This window comes from Oncorhynchus mykiss, chromosome 17, assembly GCF_013265735.2.
Source record: "Oncorhynchus mykiss isolate Arlee chromosome 17, USDA_OmykA_1.1, whole genome shotgun sequence".
In the NCBI taxonomy this organism is placed as follows: Eukaryota; Metazoa; Chordata; class Actinopteri; order Salmoniformes; family Salmonidae; genus Oncorhynchus; species Oncorhynchus mykiss.
The window spans coordinates 87,254,076-87,272,385 of record NC_048581.1 but is presented as its reverse complement, the minus strand read 5'-3'; the positions used below and the strand labels follow the sequence as shown (position 1 = coordinate 87,272,385).

Sequence of the window (18,310 nt, the reverse complement as noted above, 5' to 3'; positions counted from 1 at the left end):
AAACACCTCTGGATGTAGTTTTAATGCAGCATGTTTTTGTTATCAGCAGCCGCTCTCTACTCTCTGTTGTTGTGTCAGCCCCAGGGCGCAGCGCAAATGGCATCCTATTCCATAAGGGCCCTCTTCAAAAGTAGTGTACTGTACAGGGAATAGACTTACATACTGTCCTTGCTTTGAAACAGATCCTTCTAGACCCAACGATTGGAACTTGCTAAAATATTAACGTTTGATAAATCATCACAAACACAATCTGTTAACAACAACAAAAAAACACAAAAAATAGTCTGTCTGGTTGACTGCCGTGTGTTTATGAAAGAACGTGTTCCATTGTTCCATTCAGTTGATATTGACGCCTGATGAGTTTGGTATTTGGTGCAGAGAAGAGTGATGAAACGCGTCACAGGCGTGTTGAACATAGCTGATCACATTTCATATGCAGACACACACTCAGACATACACTTACACGCACACACACACACACACACTGAACTGTGGTTTGTGTCTAGGGATGTTTAGGTTGCTAGGCAACAAGGTGGTGGTGTCCTAGAAAAAAAAGTTATGCATGGTATTCTGGGATGGCTGTGGGATGCGGGATGGGTTCAACGCACACACACACGCACACACACACACACACACACACACACACACACACACACACACACACACACACACACACACACACACACACACACACACACACACACTGCTGTATTTATTGTGGTTAATGGTTTACTACAAGTTAGCCTTAATCGATCGTTTTTATTCCGATTTCACCACCTCAGTATCACTTCCCATGTTACCATGGTATCAATCAGAACTGATATGTTATCTATTGTACCAGCTATGCACACCTGGATTCAAATCCTATTTGAGATACAGATATTTCATCTGCAAGATGGGCAGGGTTTGCACTTTTGTGACAATAGTATTGGTTCATCGTGTCTGGTAGAACTCAATCAAGCATTTAAAAAAAATATATACATATTTGAAAGAGTATGAAAACCCAGATCTGTCAGTCATTCGTGTCGTGTTGACGTTAATGTTAGCACTGTCCAGGGGAACTTGTGCAGCTGAGGTAGACAGAGGGGTCGTTACACCATCTGCTCTGACTGGAACAAGGTCAGCTTACATCTTCCTGTCCCTCTTCCTGTCTGAGGTCTGGGAACACGGGCCTCAAAAATGTAGTCTGCTAGACCTATAGGACCATATACTGGAACATAGCTGTAGTCTGGTAGTAGTTATAGGACTATATACTGGAACACAGTTGTAGTCTGGTAGTAGTTATAGGACTATATACTGGAACACAGTTGTAGTCTGGTAGTAGTTATAGGACTATATACTGGAACACAGCTGTAGTCTGGTAGACCTATTGGACTATATACTGGAACACAGCTGTAGTCTGCTAGAGTTATAGGACTATATACTGGAACACAGTTGTAGTCTGGTAGTAGTTATAGGACTATATACTGGAACACAGTTGTAGTCTGGTAGTAGTTATAGGACTATATACTGGAACACAGTTGTAGTCTGGTAGACCTATTAGACTATATACTGGAACACAGCTGTAGTCTGGTAGTAGTTATAGGACTATATACTGGAACAAGGCTGTGTGTGGGTGAGTTATAGGACTATATTCTGGAACAAGTCTGTGTGTGGGTGAGTTATAGGACTATATTCTGGAACAAGTCTGTGTGTGGGTGAGCTAGGGGGACTATATTCTGGAACAAGTCTGTGTGTGGGTGAGCTAGGGGGACTATATTCTGGAACAAGTCTGTGTGTGGGTGAGCTAGGGGGACTATATTCTGGAACAAGTCTGTGTGTGGGTGAGCTAGGGGGACTATATTCTGGAACAAGTCTGTGTGTGGGTGAGCTAGGGGGACTATATTCTGGAACAAGTCTGTGTGTGGGTGAGCTAGGGGGACTATATTCTGGAACAAGTCTGTGTGTGGGTGTATATTCATTGTTTAGTCAATAATCTTGCTGTTGTCTCTCACAATTTATTTCTCAACTTATCTCTCATTTTCCCTGCTACAGAAATAGATGAAGACCGTCTTCCAAACCAGTTATACAAGGTAATTAACTGCATCCTTCATCTGGAATGTTGTTAACAGAGAAATCACTAGTAACTAACAAATACAAACACGGGTGGCGTCGTGTTCAAAAGCACTGCATCACCGTGCTGAGGTGTCACTACAGCCCGGGGTTCGATCCCCCGGCTGTGTCACAACCCGGCTGCGATCGGGAGCCCCAAAGGACGACGCACAATTGGCCCAGTGCCGTCCTGGGTGGAGGAGGGTTTGGCTGGTAGGACGTTCCTTGGCTGATTGAGCTCTAGCCTAGGAACTCCACAACTCCTTGTGACAGAGCCTGGCGCCTGCAAGCTGATTCCATTTGTCAGTTGAACGGTGTATCATCTGACACATTGGTGCGGCTGACATCCGGGTTAAGAGAGCAGTGTGATAAAAACCTTTGCCTCTCCCGAGCCCATTGAGGAGTAGCAGCGATGAGCCAAGGGACCTAATTAGTGGACAAAACGGGCTAAAACAATATGGTCGTGGGCCATACCACCCTGAACACATTTGTTTAGGGTCGGGCCTGGTTAGTACTGGGATGGGAGACCGCCTGGGAGTACCAGGTACCGTAAGCTAAAAAAATGTATGTAACCGTTGGATAGCAAATTAATATCATCTGACTACGTGGCTCACTTTATTGATCTCTGTTGACAGGCAGCCTTGATGAACTCTCCCAGGCAGAGGAGGAAGGGAGCAAGAGCCACGCCCACTATGAAAGGTAAGATCTCTCCCAGGCAGAGGAGGAAGGGAGCAAGAGCCACGCCCACTATGAAAGGTAAGATCTCTCCCAGGCAGAGGAGGAAGGGAGCAAGAGCCACGCCCACTATGAAAGGTAAGATCTCTCCCAGGCAGAGGAGGAAGGGAGCAAGAGCCACGCCCACTATGAAAGGTAAGATAATATAGCTTAGAAATGTGGAGAAGGTGACACATCAAGTGTGCATCAACATAATGTCATTTCAGACAGGCTCCTTTATACAATAAACATGGGACTTTCTTCAATGTAATAATCTGTTAGTCGGCCTAAAATGTGTTAATTGTTTCCTCAGTGTTGCACAAATCAACCTTTTATTAAGGGAGTAGCTGCTGATAGTTTCTCTGAGGAGACTGTCCAAGACCCACGTTATATTTTCAGATTCAGTTTCCACTCTACTTCAGAACGGAACATAAAACTCCTAAATATCCTTCTCCTACTGCAGAACAATCCTTTCTGAAACCCTTTTGTTGTAAGACTAGTCTGATAGTTTCTTTGAGACCGGCGTATATTCATCCGCCCACACACCATAACATGGGGTGAGTCACTCACTGCAAGCAGCTTGGACTATAATGAGTGTGGTTAAGAAGGCTGTGCTGGTTGATTAGAGCTAATTAATGAAAAGGACTGATGATGCTCTTCACCTATCGAACCGTGTTATGACTTCATAATACCTTTAATTAGAACTCTGACACATGATTTGTCAACGTTGACTTTGACTCCTCCCTCTCTCTCTCTCTCTCCCCCCCCCTCCCCCTCCCTCCCTCCCTCCCTCCCTCCCTCCCTCTCTCCCTCTCTCCCCCCTCCCTCCCTCCCTCCCTCTCTCCCTCTCTCCTCCCTCCCTCTCTCTCTCCCTCCCTCCTCCCTCCCTCCCTCTCTCCCTCTCTCCTCCCTCCCTCTCTCCCTCCCTCCTCCCTCCCCCTCTAACTCTCTCCCTCCCTCCTCCCTCTCTCCCCCCTCACTCCCTCCATCCCTCTCTCTCTCCCTCCTCCCTCTCTCTCTCCCTCCCTCCCTACCTCTCTCCCTCTCTCTCCCTCCCTCCTCCCTCCCCTCTCTCTCTAACTCTCTCCCTCCCTCCTCCCTCTCTCCCCCCTCACTCCATCCCTCCCTCTCTCTCGCTCTCCCTCCTCCCTCTCTCCCTCTCTCCCTCCCTCCTCCCTCCCCTCTCTCTCTAACTCTCTCCCTCCCTCCTCCCTCTCTCCCCCCTCACTCCATCCCTCCCTCTCTCTCGCTCTCCCTCCTCCCTCTCTCCCTCTCTCCCTCCCTCCTCCCTCCCTCTCTCCCTCTCTCCCTCCCTCTCTCCCTCCCTCTCTCCCTACAGAGTTACAGTTCATGGTCGACCACCACCTATATCAACAGCAGCAGCAGCAGGGTGGAGGTGAGAGGAGATTGTTTCCTAGGTTCCTTTCCTAGGTTCCTTTCCTTTTTTTGTTTTCCCTGGCCAATGTGCCTAACTTTATGCATTACTTGCTCTTTAGGGGGGTTAGGCTTCATTACTGTTTTTTTAACCCCTTATACACTCCTCCTTACACTTGTGGAAATTGCCCTCTAATGGATAGGGCTAAATGTAAATGTTTCCCACAGAAGAACTATAAATATGCATATGCATGAGCATGTGAGGGCGGCAGGGTAGCCTAGTGGTTAGAGCGTGTGACTAGTAACCGGAAGGTTGCGAGTACAAACCCCCGAGCTGACAAGGTACAAATCTGTCGTTCTGCCCCTGAACAGGCAGTTAGTTAACCCACTGTTCCTAGGCCGTCATTGAAAATAAGAATTTGTTCTTAACTGACTTGCCTGGTTTTTGTAATAAAGGTAAAATAAATAAAAAATGGTAGCAATTGAAAGAGAACAGTTTTACGGGACCAAAGTTGAGGACACATCAGATCACCTGACACAAGACTGAATCCAAAACACTGTTGATTTGACATTTATTATACTTTTCAAAGTATTTGTTGATAACGACATCTGAAAACACTCCAGATGTCCAGTAACGTAATTGTAACTTTAAGGACTCAAGAAAGTGACTTATTTTTTCACTTTTTTAAATTGAGCTCTTGTCGTGTCTTTGGCTATGCCGGATTAAGTGATATGACATGCTATTCTATAGCATAATTTCTCCGTAATTAATATTACCTGATTGAGCTAATCATGTAAATGTAATTAACTAGAGAGTCGGGGCACCACAAAATAATATTTATAGAGCTGTTATCTTCCGAATAAACTCTTAAAGACTTAGCAATACTTTACATCAATAGCAGTCAATATTAATCATCACCTTAATTCAGTCTCATCTGAAAGTTGTAATTCTTGGTTATCTTCACGAACCCTGCCTAACAAGTTGAATCAGCAATACAAAATTGGGTTTAATTATTTATTTACTAAATACCTAACTAATCACACAGAATTACACATACACATAGTTAATCATAACTTGATTACAAATGACATCATAAAGGAAAACGTCCCTAGCGGGGGGGAACAGATATGACTGCTTGTCACACAAAAGAAAAGGGGCTGGGTTTGAGTGAAAGAGCGGGAAGACTGAGTCACAAAGGAAGAAGCTGTGCAATCGTAAATACAGTATCTTATATATTCTAAATTACCACCCATTTAGAAAAGGAAAATGCAATAAATATTTACTCTGAGCTGCGCTGTGTTGGAGGCTGGAAGGCTGTGTTGCCAAACCGAGTCCTTTGAAGAATGTCTCTGATGGTCAATTGGATACATTGTAGTAACGTCGTTGTGTGATAGACGGAATACTCTGACTGTTCCTTCCTAACCCTCGTTTGCAGCGTCTGTTTCTAACTCAACGGCTAGGAGGTATCACTTCTGTAGTGAATAAGAGTTCAAAGTTCATACCATTCGCAACCAAAGCTCACGCTGATGTTGGCTTCGCTCTGTAGTTATTATCTGAACCATTCTGGCATCGGACCGTCGTCCTCACGTCCTCGGAACAGGAGGTTACATTGTCGTCAAGGCTTTATATAGGAAGGGAGAGGAGGGCGTGTTTGAATTGTTTTATAGCCCATGTCCCTTCCCAGGGGCGGGCCACTGATTGAGCACAGCCCTAAACTTATGAAAACCCAAATTTCACATTTTAGAAGCTAAAATCACATTTCATCCCATCACAAATAATTTCATATTCAAACATTTAAATTGAACAACAATTCCATGTGAATCCGATAACTCTGATGTGTAGACTTTCCACTGTAGAGTTTGTCATCTTATCATTGATGAGAATGTCTCAGATGACAACCGAACTGACATCATATTCATTAAGTACCACCACATATGTTCAATTGGTTGGATTACCAGAATATAGTTAATTTCCCCCCACCTACTGATGTTCCCAGAATCTCTATGTTAACCAAGGGTTTTTTAAATGTAACATCAGTAGGGTAGAGAGAGGAAAAAGGGGGGAAGAGGTATTTATGAATGTCATAAACCTACCCCCAGGCCAACGGCATGATTTGCTATTGAGGGTGACAGGTAGCCTTGTGGTTAGAGCGTTGGGCCAGTAACCGAAAGGTTGCTCGGATCTAATCCGTATCGTAGTATGGTAGTAGGTTCCTGTCTGTATCAAGAATGGTCCACCACGCACTTAAACTGGAATAGGCAAAGTATTAGAATTTTAGCAACCACAAAATGGCGGAGCGATTTCAGCATATTGCATCTTTAAGTGCATTTGAACTGGGTATGGTAGTAGTTGTCAGGCACACAGGTTTGAGTGTGTCAAGAACTGCAACGCTGCTGGGTTTTTCCCATGTGTATCAAGAATGGTCTACAACCCAAAAGGACATCCAGCCAACTTGACCCAACTGTATTGGAATCAACATGGACCAGCATCCCTGTGGAATGCTTTCGACACCTTGTAGAGTCCATATAGTCCATATACCTGTCTGCCCTGACGAATTGAGGATGTTCTGATGATGCAACTTAATATTAGGAAAGTGTTGTTAATGTTTTGTACATGTTTTGTAAATCGCAATCTAGGTCAGGTGGGCATCATTTGAAAGAGTATTATATTACCAATATGGCTAGCTAAGTTATAAAATACAATCTTAGAGTGTTTGGGCTTTCAAAAGCCACTTCAGGCAAACAGATTGGAAATGTGGGTGCACATAGAATGGAGTCATGAGTGCATTCAGCTGTGTGTGTGTTCCTTGCCTAATCTTATTCACAATTTGAGGAACACAGGCTCGTTGTGTTCAGGACAACCCAGGCTATAACACATGTCATTCTTGTGGCTGTACGTCATTTCTGAAATACATTTCACTGATTGACTGAATGATTGATTGACTGAATGATTGATTGATTGCACAGAAATGTGTTTTCACAAGCTCCATATATATAACACAATATATAGGTGTAGAAGATGAGCGTATATGATATTATTCCAGGTGATGAGTGTTCCTCAGAGAGCTGTCTGTCCGACAGACCCAGCCCGGACGCTCTGCCCAACGGGGAGGAGGAGGAGGAGCTGGAGCTACCGGAGGACGAGGAGGCCTGGGGAACCGAGGACAAGGTCATTGCAGAGGCCTTCGAGAAGCCGTGCTGCCAGATGGAGGGTAAGGAAGGATTAATAAAGGGAGAGATATAAGGAAAGATAGGGAGAGAGAGATATAGAGAGATAGGAAGAGCGAGATATAGAAAGATAGGGAGAGAGATATAAGGAAAAATAGGGAAAGATAGGGAGAGAGAGATATAGAGAGAGATAGGGAAAGGTAGGGAGAGAGAGATAGGGAAAGATAGGGAGAGAGATATAGGGAAAGATAGGGAGAGAGATATAGGGAAAGATAGGGAGAGAGATATAGGGAAAGATAGGGAAAGATCGGGAGAGAGATATAGGGAAATATAGGGAGAGAGAGATATAGAGAGATAGGGAGAGAGATATAGGTAAAGATAGGGAGAGAGAGATAAGGAAAGATAGGGAGAGAGAGATAGGGAAAGATCGGGAGAGAGAGATATAGAGAGATAGGGAGAGAGAGATAGGGAGAGAGAGATATAGAGCGATAGGGAGAGAGATATAGGGAAAGATCGGGAGAGAGATATAGGGAAAGATAGGGAGAGAGAGATAGAGAGATAGGGAGAGAGAGATAGGGAGAGAGAGATATAGAGCGATAGGGAGAGAGATATAGGGAAAGATCGGGAGAGAGATGTAGGGAAAGATAGGGAGAGAGAGATAGGGAAAGATAGGGAGAGAGAGATATAGAGAGATAGGGAGAGAGATATAGGGAAAGATAGGAGAGAGATATAGGGAGATAGACATAGTGGGTAGAGAGAGTAAAAGGTAGGTAATAAATGAGGAAATTAAATGCAGTCCTGGCAACAGTGCTCACCTCCAACCTTGCCAACTGCTTTAATTAAATTCAGCAGTAAAAATAACTTTGAGTTTTCCCTGGTGTGTCTGTGTCTGGATGGAGTCAGATCTACTAGATTGAGTTTTCCCTGGTGTGTCTGTGTCTGGATGGAGTCAGATCTACTAGATAGAGTTGTCCCTACTGTGTCTGTGTCTGGATGGAGTCAGATCTACTAGATAGAGTTGTCCCTGCTGTGTCTGGATGGAGTCACATCTACTAGATAGAGTTGTCCCTGCTGTGTCTGTGTCTGGATGGAGTCAGATCTACTAGATAGAGTTGTCCCTGCTGTGTCTGGATGGAGTCAGATCTACTAGATAGAGTTGTCCCTGCTGTGTCTGTGTCTGGATAGAGTCAGATCTACTAGATAGAGTTGTCCCTACTGTGTCTGTGTCTGGATGGAGTCAGATCTATTAGATAGAGTTGTCCCTACTGTGTCTGGATGGAGTCAGATCTACTAGATAGAGTTGTCCCTACTGTGTCTGTGTCTGGATGGAGTCAGATCTATTAGATAGAGTTGTCCCTGCTGTGTCTGGATGGAGTCACATCTACTAGATAGAGTTGTCCCTACTGTGTCTGTGTCTGGATGGAGTCAGATCTACTAGATAGAGTTGTCCCTACTGTGTCTGTGTCTGGATGGAGTCAGATCTACTAGATAGAGTTGTCCCTACTGTGTCTGTGTCTGGATGGAGTCAGATCTATTAGATAGAGTTGTCCCTGCTGTGTCTGGATGGAGTCACATCTACTAGATAGAGTTGTCCCTGCTGTGTCTGGATGGAGTCACATCTACTAGATAGAGTTGTCCCTGCTGTGTCTGTGTCTGGATGGAGTCAGATCTACTAGATAGAGTTGTCCCTGCTGTGTCTGTGTCTGGATGGAGTCAGATCTACTAGATAGAGTTGTCCCTGCTGTGTCTGGATGGAGTCAGATCTACTAGATAGAGTTGTCCCTGCTGTGTCTGGATGGAGTCACATCTACTAGATAGAGTTGTCCCTGCTGTGTCTGGATGGAGTCAGATCTACTAGATAGAGTTGTCCCTGCTGTGTCTGGATGGAGTCACATCTACTAGATAGAGTTGTCCCTGCTGTGTCTGGATGGAGTCAGATCTACTAGATAGAGTTGTCCCTGCTGTGTCTGGATGGAGTCAGATCTACTAGATAGAGTTGTCCCTGCTGTGTCTGGATGGAGTCAGATCTACTAGATAGAGTTGTCCCTACTGTGTCTGTGTCTGGATGGAGTCACATCTACTAGATAGAGTTGTCCCTGCTGTGTCTGGATGGAGTCACATCTACTAGATAGTTGTCCCTGCTGTGTCTGTGTCTGGATGGAGTCAGATCTACTAGATATGTATTCTACATTATGGTTACCGTATCGGTGTCTTCGATACGCTATGGGCGACACACTATGTTTTTTGCCTCATAGTTTGTCAGAATAGAGGCGGAAGATGTATGAAAGGATGTAACACTCTGGTCTAGAGAAAGTCAGAGGGGAACCATCCATTTTGATCCACTGTTCTGGAATGACTCCTTTTAAAGATCGGCCTTTAAAAGTTACTCAGCATCAGACTGAATAAGTGCTTCTCTCCCGTCTCCATAATACAACAACAACAGGAATTGAACTGGAATAACGGAATTTGTCAAATATATGAATTTGATCATTTTAACATTGCCATTCTATTTAATTAAGGACATTTTCTGTGTTTGCAGCAGAGTTTTCGCGGAACAGTCTATCAGAAGCTACAGGGGGACATGAGTGCCCCCTCTCCGAGGAGGAAGTGGGATGCTCCGCCGTTCTCATGGCAGCAACATCATCGTCACAACAACAACACGCACTAGCAGGTAGGTTGAATCACTGCAGCCGTGGCAGACAGGAGAGACACTCTCCTAATCTCTTTGAAACCATCAGTGATCATTCAATGGGATCCTTTAGAATTCAGCCAGACAGCTTTTATTTGTATTTATTTATTTATTTATTTATTTATATCTATTAAACTATTTAAAACTCTGTGGCTTCATTTGGCATGTTAAAGGTGCAAATATCTGTGACAGTGATTTGATCACATGCCTTGGTTTCAGAGCACCTGACATTCAGCGATATGCCTGCAGTAGTGTGTTGCCATTGGGAATGTTTTTGTGTTTATAAAATACTGCATACTGACTGTACCATTGAACGTACGTCAACGTTTGGAAGAGATTTCGAAAATTAAAAAAAGTTGAAAGAAATACTGTAGGAAAAAAAGATGACAAGCTGTCAAGTTCAACTTTATTTGTCCCAGAGGGCTTTTTTTTTGGTTTTGCAGGAAAGGAGCATAAAAATGACAAATAAAATCCACATGGATCACAATGACACACAGTCCTAGTGGAATACAATGAGCTAGTCCATCAAGTCCTAGTGGAATACAATGAGCTAGTCCATCAAGTCCTAGTGGAATACAATGAGCTAGTCCATCAAGTCCTAGTGGAATACAATGAGCTAGTCCATCAAGTCCTAGTGGAATACAATGAGCTAGTCCATCAAGTCCTAGTGGAATACAATGAGCTAGTCCATCAAGTCCTAGTGGAATAGACAGAATCTTTGTAGGACTTGAAAAAAAATTGTCATCAAGCTCCTGTCTACCAGGAACAAAGTTTATGCTGGCCCTTCTTACACAACATGTCAGTGTTACACTCAGAGTTCAATTTATTATCAATTATTGTGTCAAGATACTTGGAATCTACAGTGTCTACCAGCTGGCCCTTGATGACAGTGTTATGAAATCAATTATGTCATAAGAATTGACTTTCACAGCAACGTACAACGTCATCAACAACAGGGCCATGGGCAGTTTCATCTGCATTAAGGAGACTAACTATTACAGAGTCGTCGGCTGTCTTCAGGGACCAGCTATTCATCAGTGTACAAGTGCTAAGTGGACAAAAATCTAGCCTTATCTTACTGATCGATCTCCTTTTCTCTCTCTCTCTCTCTCTCTCTCTCTCTCTCTCTCTCTCTCTCTCCCTGTGTGTGTGTGTCCAATATGTCAGCTGCAGACACAACAGCTGCGTCCACAGCGAGTCCACTGGCAGAGAAGAACACGAAGACACCCAACCAGGCCAAACAAGACAAGTAGAACCGTAGAACCGTCTCCACAGCAACCTGGCATGCATCCTAAGTGGCACCCTATTCCCTAGCTATGAAGTGTACTCCTTTTGATCAGAGTAGTGCACTATACAGGGAATAGGGTGCCACTTGGAACGCAAACCTGACGTTCAATAAGTAACTTAGACAGACAGACAGAAGACAGACAATGACTGACCATCCTTTTGACAGACAGACTTACGGCTGAATTCAATCTGTATCACAGAGGTATCGCAGAAGATTCGCATTAAAATGCAAATTCATTAAAATGCTAATTTATTAAAATGCAAATTCATTAAAATGCAAATTCATTCATCAAATTCATTCAAATACTACTTAAGAGTTTTTTGGGTATCTGTACTGTACTTTACTATATATATTTTTGACAACTTTTACTTTTACTCCGCTACATTCCTAAAGAAAATCATGTATTTTTTACTCCATACATTTTCCCTGACACCTAGAAGTACTCGTTACGTTTTGAATTGCTTAGCAGGACAGGAAAATGGTCCGATTTACACACTTATCAAGAAAACATCCCTGGTCATCCCTACTGCCTCTGATCTGGCGGACTCACTAAACACAAATGCTTTGTTTGTAAATTATGTTTGAGTGTTGAAGTGTGCCTCTGGCTATCTGTAAAAATATATATATTATTGTGCTGTCTGGTTAGCTTAATATAAGGAATGTGAAATAATTTATATATATAATAGCAATTACATTTACTTTTGATACTTAAGTATATTTAAAACCAAATACTTTTAGACTTTTACTTAAGTAGTATTTTACTGGGTGACTTTCACTTTTACTTGAGTCATTTTCTATTAAGGTATCTTTACTTCTACTCAAGTACGACCATTGGGGACTTTGTTCACCACTGTGTAAAGGTAATTTCTGATTGAGCCAACATGTGCAGCTTTTACCGTGAATGCAGTCTCTGCGACCATGGGAACATTGCCTTTAATTGTCAATGGTTGTCACGCCTGCTCCCGCTCTCCCTCTCTGGCGCTCGACGGCGCCAGGCTCCCCATCATTACGCACACCTGTCACCATCATTACGCGCATCAGCGCTCATTGGACTCACCTGGACTCCAGCACTTTGTTGATTGCCCCTCTGCATCTGTCTGTTACTCAGTTTGTTCCCCATGTCAGCATTATTCATGTCATTATTTTTCCCTTCCAGACGATGTCCTTGTTCTGTTTCATGTCCGTTATTTATTAAGTGTTCCGCCCTGTACTTCTCGTCTCCCAGCGTCTGTCCTCACAATGGTGCTATAAAGCGGATATTCATCGCTACAGATGGAATAGAACCCTTTCTGTAGATATGGAGCTATCAGGGTATCGGTCTGGCCGGGCCTTATACCATGCAGGTGGAAATGGCAATGTGGCTACTTTACATTAGGTCCAAAATCCTACAGTACCGGTCAAAAGTGGACACACCTACTCATTCCAGTGTTTTTCTTTAATTTTACTATTTTCTAGACTGTAGAATAATAGTGAAGACATCAAAACTATGAAATAACACACAAGGAATCATGTAGTAACCAAAACAAGTGTTAAAAAAAATCAAAATATATTTTATATTTGAGATTCTTCAAAGTAGCCACCCGTTGCCTTGACAGCTTTGCACTCTCTTGGCATTCTCTCAACCAGCTTCTCTTGGCAAACCCTGGAATGAGTAAAACATTCTCTAACATGAAGTTCCAAACCGGGACAGGAGATACGTATTTGGCTATATTTCATGCAAAGTGTTTTTTTGTTGTACACACAAACTGTAGCAGCCTACCACTCCCATGTCTAATATGCCTCCTGCGTAAAACACATGAATCAAAATATTGTTCATTGTTATTGTAATTGGTTTATTAATTGTTAATTAATATAACTAAGATATTTCTAAGATTGCTTTAATGTTTTAGGACATTCTGTCCTGGACTCTTGAAAAACAAGCAGTAGTCGTGGTTGGCTAACAGAGATCCTAAACAACAACAACATAACAGGATGCCTATTTTTATGAGTCACGGGGCAGTCAGAAGCCGCCTCACAAATGACACCCTATTCCCTATGTAGTGCACTACTTTTGACCAGGACCCATAGGGCACTAGTAAAAAGTAGTGCACTATATAGGAAATAGGGTGCCATTTGGGATGCGTGGAGGGAATCGTCTCTGATACAATTTCGGAACTGAGATCAGTCTCTGTCCATGTGAATCTCTGAAGTCTAAAATGACAGATAAGGGACCTTCCGTTGGACAGAAGGACTCTGGCTGAACTTTGACCTTCTAAACTAAAACAACATTGACTACTGACATACCACTCATGCATGGCACGACTTTTACCTCACACTCCCTTAGTACTGTGCTAAACCCAGTACATACACTGTTTTTTTTGTTCAGTACTTTTAATGTATGTACAATAACAACATCCAGAAACGTTCGTAACTTATTTCATCTTTGGTAATTATATTTATTTTCTACAGGATTGATCCCATACTCTGATGTGGCATTAGGCCCATGATTGAGTGACATTTTAAACAACAGATGTAGAATTTTAATTTGATCACCCTGTTGCAGGAGATCTTTCTTGCATTGCAGGACATGTAAAACTTTGAGATTTTAGACTTGATTGTTCCTGTAGACTTGATTGTATCAAACCCTACCAAAAAGAAATGGACAATTAATTATATTTATCATAATTCACATTTATAAAACTGGCTTAAATTAAGATTCTACACCTGTATTGAGCTGTCGACAGCTACTGTTCAGTGTCATCATGTCCTTTTGATTATAGACTGGGTCTTTATTCCATGTTATATATGTATAGTACACAGCAAATGAATCACGTGCAAATTAAAGATGTCTACAGAAATGTCACGTCTATAGAGAGATTGGTTTTCCAATTATTTAGCACTGAACACTTAAATGAACACATTGTTTAGCCATTATTGATGGACACATACATTATACTGCATTTATTTTATTTTCTCAGTTATAAACGATGGTATACAAAACAAATCTATATCAGCGTTTTGGCTAAACTTTATTGGTTTGAATTGATAATGATTACAAAGTGTAATCTAATGGCTCTATTCAATCTGTATCTCGGAGATTCAACGTTACAGCGTGATTGAAATGTAAAGGCAACGTTCCCATGTTAGGGGAGAATGCAACCAGAAGCGATGCAGATTGAATAGAGCCCTAAAATTTGATATATGATACAATATAGTGTCGATGTGAAAGAAGTGTCTGTTTTACTTTAAAAAAAAAAAAACATCCTAATTAACTGTAAAAATTGCTCTTATTGCTCAACCAATAGTAGGCCTTAATACAATAAGAACCACCAATAGCAGGCCTTAATACAGTAAGAACCACCAATAGCAGGCCTTAATACAGTAAGAACCACCAATAGCAGGCCTTAATACAGTAAGAACCACCAATAGCAGGCCTTAATACAGTAAGAACCACCAATAGTAGGCCTTAATACAATAAGAACCACCAATAGCAGGCCTTAATACAGTAAGAACCACCAATAGCAGGCCTTAATACAGTAAGAACCACCAATAGCAGGCCTTAATACAGTAAGAACCACCAATAGCAGGCCTTAATACAGTAAGAACCACCAATAGCAGGCCTTAATACAGTAAGAACCACCAATAGCAGGCCTTAATACAGTAAGAACCACCAATAGCAGGCCTTAATACAGTAAGAACCACCAATAGCAGGCCAAGAAGGTGTGGGTCCCAACTGGAACCCTATTCCCTTCAAAGTATACTAATTTTGACCGGGACCCATGAGGCTCTGGTCAAAAGTAGTGCACTATAAAAGGGAACAGGGTTCCATAGGGTCTCTGGTCAAAAGTAGTGCACTATAAAGGGAACAGGGTTCCATAGGGTCTCTGGTCAAAAGTAGTGCACTACATAGGGCTCTGGGGTCTATAGGGCTCTGGTCAAAAGTAGTGCACTACATAGGGCTCTGGGGTCTATAGGGCTCTGGTCAAAAGTAGTGCACTACATAGGGCTCTGGGGTCTATAGGGCTCTGGTCAAAAGTAGTGCACTACATAGGGCTCTGGGGTCTATAGGGCTCTGGTCAAAAGTAGTGCACTACATAGGGCTCTGGGGTCTATAGGGCTCTGGTCAAAAGTAGTGCACTATAAAGGGAATAGGGTGCCATTTTGGACCCAGACAATAAAGCTGTGACATTAGTGTTGCATCACTGACCTATAGTGTGGAGTCAGGTTGACTTGTATTACAACCCTAAAATAGACCATTCAGCTTATCAATTATTCACTAGACGTAGAGCTATGAGCCAAAAAAACTACCTAAATATTTCAAACGTGCCCGGGTTTTCACCAAAGTATTTCATAATACCACTGTAGCCCGGTTTAGTCTTCCTCCCCACAGTTTTCCCCCCTTTTTACTGGAGGACCAGTGAACTGGACTCTGCTGAAGGACTGGCCTGATATCGCAGCCTGGTCCCAGATCTGCAGTGATTCAACCAACACCTCTGACTAGAACTGTCTGTCATGCCTTTGATGTACAGTGTCCATATCAGGACGGCCTCAGGATCACAACATTCACGATACAAAACTGGCACAGTATGTTAGTCCTGGGCTGATAGTCAGAGGAGTTGGCTAATGATCCGGGACAATGGCTACTAGTATTCAGTATATTCAGTATAGTTCACACTTCAAATTCTTTGGACAACAGATGAAGAATAAGATGAAAAATTACTTTTTTGTTTTGACATTTCATGTGAATATTAAAAGGTACATCCAAATCTCCTCAGTGGAACGGTAGAATATTAAGCAGTAGAAACTCTTATCTTGTACTTCTGTACTTTACATCTCCCATCAACAACAGTCACTACATATCTCCAGAATGTTACTACCCTCTAGCATTGCCCATATTACATTTAACATACATGCTACCCATGTTACCCTGCTACCCATGTTAACCATGCTACCCATGCTACCCACGCTACCCATGTTACCCTGCTACCCATGTTGCCCTGCTACCCATGTTACCCTGCTACCCATGTTACCCTGCTACCCATGCTACCCATGTTACCCATGTTACCCATGTTACCCATGCTACCCATGTTACCCATGTTACCCATGCTACCCATGCTACCCATGTTACCCATGTTACCCATGCTACCAATGCTACCCATGTTACCCCTGCTACCCATGCTACCCATGCTGCCCATGTTGCCCATGCTACCCATGCTACCCACGCTACCCATGTTACCCCTGCTACCCATGTTACCCATGCTGCCCATGTTACCCATGCTACCCATGTTACCCATGCTACCCATGCTACCCATGCTACCCATGTTACCCATGCTACTCATGTTACCCATGCTACCCATGTCACCCATGCTACTCATGTTACCCATGTTACCCATGCTACCCATGTTGCCCATGTTACCCATGCTACCCATGTTACCCGTGTTACCCATGTTACCCATGTTACCCATGCTACCCATGTTACCCATCTTACCCCTGTTACCCCTGTTACCATGTTACCCATGTTACCCCTGCTACCCATGTTACCCCTGTTACCATGTTACCCCTGTTACCATGTTACCCATGTTACCCCTGCTACCCATGTTACCCCTGCTACCCATGTTACCCCTGATACCCATGTTACTCCTGTTACCGCTGTTACCATGTTACCCATGCTACCCATGTTACCCATCTTACCCCTGCTAACCATGTTACCCATGTTACCCCTGCTAACCATGTTACCATGTTACCCATGTTACCCATGCTACCCCTGCTACCCATGTTACCCCTGATACCCATGTTACCCCTGCTACCCATGTTACCCATGTTACCCCTGCTACCCATGTTACCCATGTTACCCCTGTTACCATGTTACCCATGCTACCCCTGCTACCCATGTTACCCCTGATACCCATTTTACCCATGTTACCCCTGCTACCCATGCTACCCCTGATACCCATGTTACCCATGTTACCCATGTTACCTCTGATACCCATGTTACCCATGTTACCCATGTTACCCCTGATACCCATGTTACCCATGTTACCCATGTTACCCATATTACCCCTGCTACCCATGTTACCCCTGCTACCCATGTTACCCATGTTACCCATGTTACCCCTGCTACACATGTTACCCCTGCTACCCATGTTACCCCTGCTACCCATGTTACCCATGTTACCCCTGCTACCCATGTTACCCCTGCTACCCATGTTACCCCTGCTACCCATGTTACCCATGTTACCCATGTTACCCCTGCTACACATGTTACCCCTGCTACCCATGTTACCCCTGCTACCCATGTTACCCATGTTACCCCTGCTACCCATGTTACCCCTGCTACCCATGTTACCCCTGCTACCCATGTTACCCATGTTACCCATATTACCCATATTACCCCTGCTACCCATGTTACCCCTGTTACCCCTGCTACCCATGTTACCCCTGCTACCCATGTTACCCCTGCTACCCTTGTTACCCATGTTACCCCTGCTACCCATGTTACCCCTGCTACCCATGTTACCCCTGCTACCCTGTTACCCATGTTACCCCTGCTACCCATGTTACCCATGTTGCCCATATTACCCCTGCTACCCATTTTACCCCTGCTACCCATGTTACCCCTGCTACCCATGTTACCCATGTTAACCATGTTACCTCTGCTACCCATGTTACCCCTGCTACCCATGTTACCCCTGTTACCCATGTTACCCATGTTACCCCTGTTACCCATGTTACCCATGTTACCTCTGATACCCATGTTACCCATGTTACCCATGTTACCCCTGATACCCATGTTACCCATGTTACCCATGTTACCCATATTACCCCTGCTACCCATGTTACCCCTGCTACCCATGTTACCCATGTTACCCATGTTACCCCTGCTACACATGTTACCCCTGCTACCCATGTTACCCCTGCTACCCATGTTACCCATGTTACCCCTGCTACCCATGTTACCCCTGCTACCCATGTTACCCCTGCTACCCATGTTACCCATGTTACCCATA

General features: G+C 43.6%; 1 protein-coding gene across 3 annotated transcripts in view; it reads left to right on the top strand.

The window, feature by feature from the left end:
• Positions 1-11,893, top strand: part of LOC110494790 (protein phosphatase 1 regulatory subunit 1A) — a 35,971-nt gene extending 24,078 nt beyond the window's left edge. The window contains exons 3-8 of one of the 3 annotated variants that reach the window (XM_036950903.1): positions 2,035-2,072; positions 2,727-2,961; positions 4,145-4,201; positions 7,224-7,391; positions 9,887-10,018; positions 11,204-11,893. In XM_036950903.1, coding sequence (XP_036806798.1) covers positions 2,035-2,072; positions 2,727-2,961; positions 4,145-4,201; positions 7,224-7,391; positions 9,887-10,018; positions 11,204-11,289 — 716 coding nt within the window. In that variant the 3' untranslated portion in view covers positions 11,290-11,893. The remainder of the gene's footprint in view (positions 1-2,034; positions 2,073-2,726; positions 2,962-4,144; positions 4,202-7,223; positions 7,392-9,886; positions 10,019-11,203) is intronic. The other 2 variants (XM_036950904.1, XM_036950905.1) reach the window with 2 other exon arrangements.
• Positions 11,894-18,310: the final 6,417 nt, after the last annotated feature.